At 53.3% G+C, this 7,500-nt stretch overlaps 1 protein-coding gene across 1 annotated transcript in view; it reads right to left on the minus strand.

Moving 5' to 3' along the window:
• rnd2 (Rho family GTPase 2) overlaps window positions 1-7,500 on the minus strand; it is a gene marked incomplete at its 3' end in the record, with an annotated part of 24,880 nt that overhangs the window by 6,499 nt on the left and 10,881 nt on the right. Inside the window, exon 3 of the mRNA XM_084448847.1 lies at window positions 603-712. Within this exon, the coding sequence (XP_084304973.1) occupies window positions 603-712 (110 nt within the window). The remainder of the gene's footprint in view (window positions 1-602; window positions 713-7,500) is intronic.

The raw sequence follows: 7,500 nt of genomic DNA on the forward strand, positions 1-7,500 counted from the left end.
CCCGTTACACATGGAACTTCCACAGGGGCCCGGAGTCTTATAAATGCAGGGTTCTTTAACGGGACTCCACAGCAGCTGTTCCCTGATTGAGCAGGCGTGGCTAATTTGCCTTTGCCAAGGCGCCACTCGAACGAAAGCCCAAGATGGCTCTCCTCTCATTCTCCCTGTCCCAATGAGGGTCAGGGGGTCAAGTATTTCTGGTTGTTTTTGTGAGCTGGGGGGCTGGGTGGGGAGGGGAGGGGGAGGGAATCTCCTCCCCCATTGTGATTCATTCTATTGTTGGGATCTGAGAGTGTGAATATCAGCTTCTGATGGACAAAGTCGTGTGAGAATTCACATTCTCTCTCTCTCCGTATCTCTCTCAGTATATCTCTCTCCCTCTCTCTCCATCTCTCTCCGTATATCTCTCTCCACCTCTCTCCGTATATCTCTCTCTCTCCATCTCTCTCAGTATATCTTTCTCCCTCTCTCTCCATCTCTCTCCGTATATCTCTCTCCATCTCTCTCCGTATACAGTATCTCTCTCTCTCCATCTCTCTCCGTATATCTCTCTCCGTATATCTCTCTCCCTCTCTTAGTAGGTCTTTCTGTCCCCCTCCTACCTTCTTCAGGACGCTGTCCAGGGTTTCCGGGCGGCTGATATCGAAGCAGATGAGCACGGCGTCCGAGTCGGGGTACGCCAGCGGCCGCACGTTGTCATAGTAGGAGGAGCCTGTGAAGACAAGACAGGAAGTCAATGAGAGCCTATCCGGATCTACAGCATATCCCGAACACACCGTTACTTAACGCGGGTTAGGTTGCTTAACACCTAATTTCACCACATACAGTATGGACAATCCTGTCAGTCCCCCAGGGTTAATGTGCATCACTATACTCTACATATACTGTTATATATATATATATACTGTTAAAGTACAGTCTGATAACTTACTCTAGAAGAAATGTTCTTATTGTAAGTCGCTTTGGATGAAAGCGTTTGATAAATAACAAAAATGCAAAATGTTAAAGCAGTGGGCACACGCACACACACACACACACAGTTGTAACGGTTGTAACGCCTGTTTGAGCACTGCTTTTTGTTCGTGGTGAAATGAGGCCTTCACAATGGCTCCACGAGGCGCGTGTGTGCGCGCGTGTGTGCGCGAGTGTATGCGTGCGTGCGCGAGCGAGCGAGAAAGAGAGTGCCGCGCTCCCTAAGAAATATTCCGCTGTTCCGTCCGCACGTAGACAGATAGTTAAATATTAGATCATTTTAAAGCCGCTTTAATTTACTACCAGACTAATGTAGAAGGCCTGACAGTTGCAATGGAAGCAGTCAGTTCACACAGAGAGGAAACAGCCCTGCCTCACACCACCAGGAAGTGATCAGTTCACACAGAGAGGAAACAGCCCTGCCTCACACCACCAGGAAGTTATCAGGAAGACATCACTCTCCCTGTTACGGGCATATTAATGCAGTCACAAGATTAGTGGTGTTTACTGCTGAGAGCGCAGACTTCTCTCTCTCTCTCTCTCTCTCTCTCTCTCTCTCCCTGTCTCTCCCTCTCTCCGTCTCTCTCTCTCTCTCTCCCTGTCTCTCCTCTCTCACTCTCTCTCTTTCTCCTCTCTCCTCTCTATCTCTCCCTCTCTGTCTCTCTCTCTCCCTCTGTCTCTATCTCTCTCTCTTTCTCCTCTCTCCTCTCTCTCCCTCTCTCTGTCTCTCTCTCTCTCCCTCTCTCTCTCTCTCTCTCTCTCTCCCAGTCTCTCCTCTCTCCCTCTCTCTCTCTCTGTCTCTCTCTCTCTCTCTTTCGTTCTCTCTCCCTGTCTCTCCTCTCTCTCTCTCTCTCTCTCCCTGTCTCTCCTCTCTGTCTCTCTCTCTCTCTTTCACACACACACACGCAAACACACACACTTCCCAGCAGCTCAATCACACGGACAGCAGTTCCCCCAGTCAGCAGACTGCGTTGTGCAACAACACAGGGCTGTGATTGGTCACAGTCGACGTGCCGTGGCTGCTGAAGGCGGTCTTTGGTATGTATCACAACACAGCAGGCCCTGCGCCGGAGAGAGAGAGGCGAGGAGAGAGAGGCGAGGAGAGAAAGGGAAAGAAAAGAAAGATTTAATGACTCAGGGCGAGGGCAAGGTACAGTGAGACGAGAGAATTAAAACTGAATCTACAGAGAGGCAGAGGGATGAGAGAGGCAGATCTTAAGAGGGGGAAAGTTGCAACAAGGTTGCTTGTTTGGACATTTTAGGTAATTAAGGGGTAGGTAATTAAGGGGAAGTCGGGGTGGGGTGGTGGCTTACAGGCTACACCCCAGGAATCAATTTGTCAATCAGATCAAGGTTTATTGAGGGGCCGGGGGGGCACGTTGGACCGGCGCCGTTAAGAAGACCGACGGCCCCGGGAGCGACGAAGACGCCACCTCAGCACATCCGCAAAGTCAGACCCGTCCGGGGAGACAAGGAGGAAGAGGAGGAAGAGGAGGGAGAGTTTAAAATCCGCCGAGCCGGTGCAAATAAAACCCAATTACAATAACTAGCAGCAGCGGCAGGAGGAGGAGGAGGAGTGGTTCTAAAACTCAGCCAAAAGAGCGTCTCCTCCCCCGTATCGGTCTGAGGAGAGAGCGGGGGAAGTGGGTTGGGGAGGCACGTGGGGAGACAGGGAGGGGGGGGGGGTGGGTTGGCAGGACGCGTAGAGCTGCCGGTGTGGTTTTTTTTTGGGGGGGCGGGTGATTACAGCGCCGGACGTGACAGGACCGATCGGCCGGAGGAGCTCCGGGTCAACCCCCGAACGCCGGGGCTGCTGGTCCGGCGCCGCGCACGGCGAGGCGGAACAAAAGGTCAATTGAATTCCGGTCAGGGACGTGCAGAGATGGATAGGGATTGGGGGGGGGGGGGGGCTGGGTCGGACAGCCTCGTCCAATAAAAACTCCAGAGCTGGCACCGCCAAACCTGCCAAGGAGCGGGGGGGGACCCTAACCCCTCCCCCGGTGCCAAGGACAAGCATAAAACACCCCTCTACACCAGACACCTAGCATTAGCCTGATTCAGTCACCGGCGGACACTGCGTCTTTTATCTCCACCGGGCCAATCAGAGCGAGGCGGAGGTGCGGCGCCGGAGCAGACGGCGTGCGTGCGAGCGTACGTGCACCGAGGTGCGTACGAGGCTTCCTCGGCCAAGGATCCAGCCTTCTCAAAGGCTCGGCTCAGAGGCACGGCCCTCCCGGAGGATAGACCGCGCAGCCCGGGCCGAAGCTCAGTGGAGCGCTTATGTACACTAATCCAGCCTGAGGGCCCGGGGGCATGACTCCATTTAGGCCCCTCTGGTCCCCTGACAGACAGACACGCCCACCCTCGGTCCCCTGACAGACAGACACGCCCCCACACCAGCTCCGCCTCAAAGACGGCTGATAACATCACTGACAGCCGACTCAAACTTGTTCTCGCACGCTCGGAGAACGTACAACGTTCCTAGTTTCTCACCATCAGAGCGGAGGAGAACAGTGGAACGTTGTTGAGGACGTGGTACATTTTACCCCTTTATTTCACAGCAAAGACAGAGCATTACAGTGCGGTTTGGGTATCAACAGCGTGGTTGCCACTAATTGCTGTGTAATAAGACGTTTCCTCCTGGTTTGAGCCCTAAATCCCGAGTGGGGCAGTCCGCCCGGCGTAGGAGCGGAGAGGGGGGTGTTGTGACGCTTCCAGAGGAGCGAGCCGGTCCCCACAGGCCCCCCGCTGTGTTCACACAACAGGAAGTCTGCGGCTCCCACAACAAACAGAGTGGAGATGCACACACACACACACACACACGCACATACACACACAAATACACACACACACACACTCTCATACAGTACACATACTGTACGCACACACACACACACACACACACACAGACAATACACACACACACACACACAAATACACACACACACACACACATACACATACACCCATACACACACAAATACACACACACACTCTCATACAGTACACATACAATACACACACACACACAAATACACACACACACTCTCAGAGTACACATTTGCACACACACACAATACACACACACACATACATACATGCAGTACACACACACACACACACACACACATACAATACACACACACACACATACACACATGCAGCACACACACACACACATGCAGTACACACACACACACCTATCGAAACGAACACACTCTTGTACTCCCAAATAACATACACTGTAGCCCGTAGACTCAAACACTCAAATGTGTTCACACTGTTTGTGGCAAACCTACAACGGCTCTTTCTCTCTCTTTCTCTCTTTCTCTCTCTCTCTCTCTCTCTTTCTCTCTCTCTCTTTCTCTCTCTCTCTTCTCGCACCTGCGGCTCTTTCTCTCTTGACTTCTGCCTTCAAAGAGCAGAGAAACATTTCAAGTCAGACCGGACGGGTATCGTAGCAACCTGCAGGGATGCAAATGGCTGCTTTGTGTGTCCGTGAAAGGCAGAAAAAGAGAGAGAGAGAGAGAGAGGGAGAGAGGGAGAGAGAGTAGAGAGAGAGAGGACAGGCCAGGGTTGAGAGAGAGAGGGAGAGATAGAGAGAGAGAGAGAGAGAGAGCGAGAGAGAGAGGACAGGCCAGGGTTGAGAGAGGGAGAGAGAGAGAGAGAGAGAGAGAGAGAGAGGGAGAGAGAGTAGAGAGAGAGAGGACAGGCCAGGGTTGAGAGAGAGAGGGAGAGAGAGAGAGAGAGAGAGAGAGAGAGCGAGAGAGAGAGGACAGGCCAGGGTTGAGAGAGAGGGAGAGAGAGCGAGAGAGAGAGAAAGAGAGTAGAGATTGAGAGAACGACAGAGAGAGGACAGGCCAGGGTTGAGAGAGAGAGAGAGAGAGAGAGTGCGTGGGAGAGAAAGAGAGAGAGGGAGAGAGAGAGAGCGTGGCAGAGAGAGAGAGAGAGAGAGGGAGAGAGAGTAGAGAGAGAGAGGACAGGCCAGGGTTGAGAGAGAGAGGGAGAGAGAGAGAGAGAGAGAGAGAGAGCGAGAGAGAGAGGACAGGCCAGGGTTGAGAGAGAGGGAGAGAGAGCGAGAGAGAGAGAAAGAGAGTAGAGATTGAGAGAACGACAGAGAGAGGACAGGCCAGGGTTGAGAGAGAGAGAGAGAGAGAGAGTGCGTGGGAGAGAAAGAGAGAGAGGGAGAGAGAGAGAGCGTGGCAGAGAGAGAGAGAGAGAGAGAGAGAGAGGAGTATGGGGGGGGGGGGGGGGGGTGAGAGATCGAGGCCCCCCTGCCTCTTTAGCGGCCTGGCGGACCTTATGGGGCGCTCGCAGGAAAGCTCGCAGGAAATAGCCGCGGCTCGGTCGCGCTCTCGACCGCGGCGGCGGCCGCTCTTCTCAAAGCTCCCCTAAAGCAAGCCCGCGAAACACCGCTATTAGCGGCACGCCGAGCCAGAGGGAGGCGGCGAGGGAGAGACAGAAACGGCGTGCTGCCAAAACAGACGCCGTCGGAGCAGGGCTGGGAGTTTACTGCCATCTTGGCTTGATGGCGCGTTTCTCAATTTCATTAGGGCGCACAAGGCTACGCCCAGCACTTCGTTCTATTCAGAGGTGTGTGCACCTTTTCCGTCCCGCACACACACACACACACACACCACACACACACGTGCACGCACGCACACACACACACACAAAGAAAAGGATCTGTAATAAAGATCGCTACGTCAGGTCTTCATGAGCGCTGAAGCCCAGGTGGGACAGTGGAGGTGACGGGGGGTTAAATGGCATTAACCTCGCCGGTCTGTGGTGGGCTCGCCGGGGAGGTGGGTTGATCAAAAGCTCCTCGTCTTTCGCTCTGGAGGAGACGGAGCCTTTGAAGGGCGCCGGGGGGGGGGGGCGGCATGTGGACCCGCTCCAAGCCCTGGAGGACACGGGTTTCGTGCCCGTCTCCCCCCCCTCCCACTCTCCTGTAGGTCCAATGAGGAGAAGGGTGGAGTCGGACGGGGGGGTCTGATGGGGGTGGAGCGCAGGGGGCGGGGGGGGGGGGGGGGGGGGTGTAGAGGAGGAGGCAGGAAAGAGGCCGCCAGCAACAGAGAGCAGGATTACTGTCTGTCTGTCTCCTCAAGTCCCCAGAGATATGGAGATGGGGCACGTTGTCCCCTCTCCTCTCTCCTCTCTCTTCTCTTTCTCTCTCCCTCTCTCTCCTCTCTCTCCTCTCTCTCCTCTCTTCTCTCTCTCCCTCTCTCCTCTCTTCTCTCTCTCCTCTCTTCTCTCTCTCCCTCTCCCTCTCTCCCTCTCTCTCCCTCTCTTCTCTCTCTCCCTTGTCTTTCTGTCCAGCTCAAACGGTCTCTTTTAGCCTTGCGTCTTTCCGTCCATCTCTCCCTGCTAAAAGCCTCCTCCTGTCTCCATTTTGTTTTTCCCCTCACCCCTGTCCTCCCTCTGACAGCGAGCTCAAGTGGATCCGCCCCCAACGACACACGGTACTGTTCCTTCTTTGAGGCGTGTCACGGGACGGGACTGAACACAGCCAACCTTGCGCGAGGCTTATTTGCAGCGCTCGGATGTAGGGCTGGGTATCGAGTCCAATTTCAAGAATCGATTCGATCCGATTCACAAGGTTTCGGAATCGATTATCACGATTCAATTCGATTGGATTCGATTGGATTCAATATCGATTTGGTTAGTGCTACTAAAACGTTTTTTTTTAGCTGTAACCTTCATTACATGACTGCCAAGTTATGCAACATATCAATACTAGGGCTGGGTATCGATACTGATTTCCAAAAATGAATGAATGAATGAATCATTGAATGAATTAATGAACTATTCATTCCTTCATTTATTCATTCATTCATTAAATAAAAGATCGATTTTGGGATTCATGAATCGATTCTGAATCATTTGATTCAGAATCGATTCAGAATCGATGAATACATTTTTTAAACCCAGCCCTACTCGGATGTGACTAACGCGCGCGACGCTACGTGTCTGGTTCGCCGTCTGGGTTCGCTTGAGCTCACAGCCTCTCACAGCCTCTCACAGCCTCTCACAGCCTCTCACAGCCTCTCACCGCGGGTAGGATGAGTCAGAACACCCTGTTTAGACAGGTTACTTCTAATAACAGGAAGCGTTTAATCCAGAGGAAACAGAGCAAACCACGTTAGTTTCACAACCTCCGCCGCTTCAACCTGTCAACGCCAAACCCCTGCTAATTCTCCCAAAATCCATCTTGCGTTAACTACCCAGATAGCAAGCGGATCTGGGCTGTATACATGCCAGATCTGGCACTTGTGGCTTAGATCCGGCCCATATATGGCCCAGATCCGCTTGCTATCTGGGTAGGACTCTCCCATTGCTCTGGGCGTGTGAAAGCAGTGGGACCTGCAAGGATGACAGAGGGTGACCACAAGGGGAACTGGGTGTATCCGGTTACACCCCCCCAAAAGCTTATGTCTCGGTGGGATTAGACAAAAAACTGGAGGGGTCAGGTTGTAAGCCCCCCTCCTAACCCGTTCTCAACACCTCTCGGCAACACAGAGAGAGGCC

Source organism: Borostomias antarcticus (assembly GCF_949987555.1).
Source record: "Borostomias antarcticus genome assembly, chromosome: 14".
NCBI classification, from domain to species: domain Eukaryota; kingdom Metazoa; phylum Chordata; class Actinopteri; order Stomiiformes; family Stomiidae; genus Borostomias; species Borostomias antarcticus.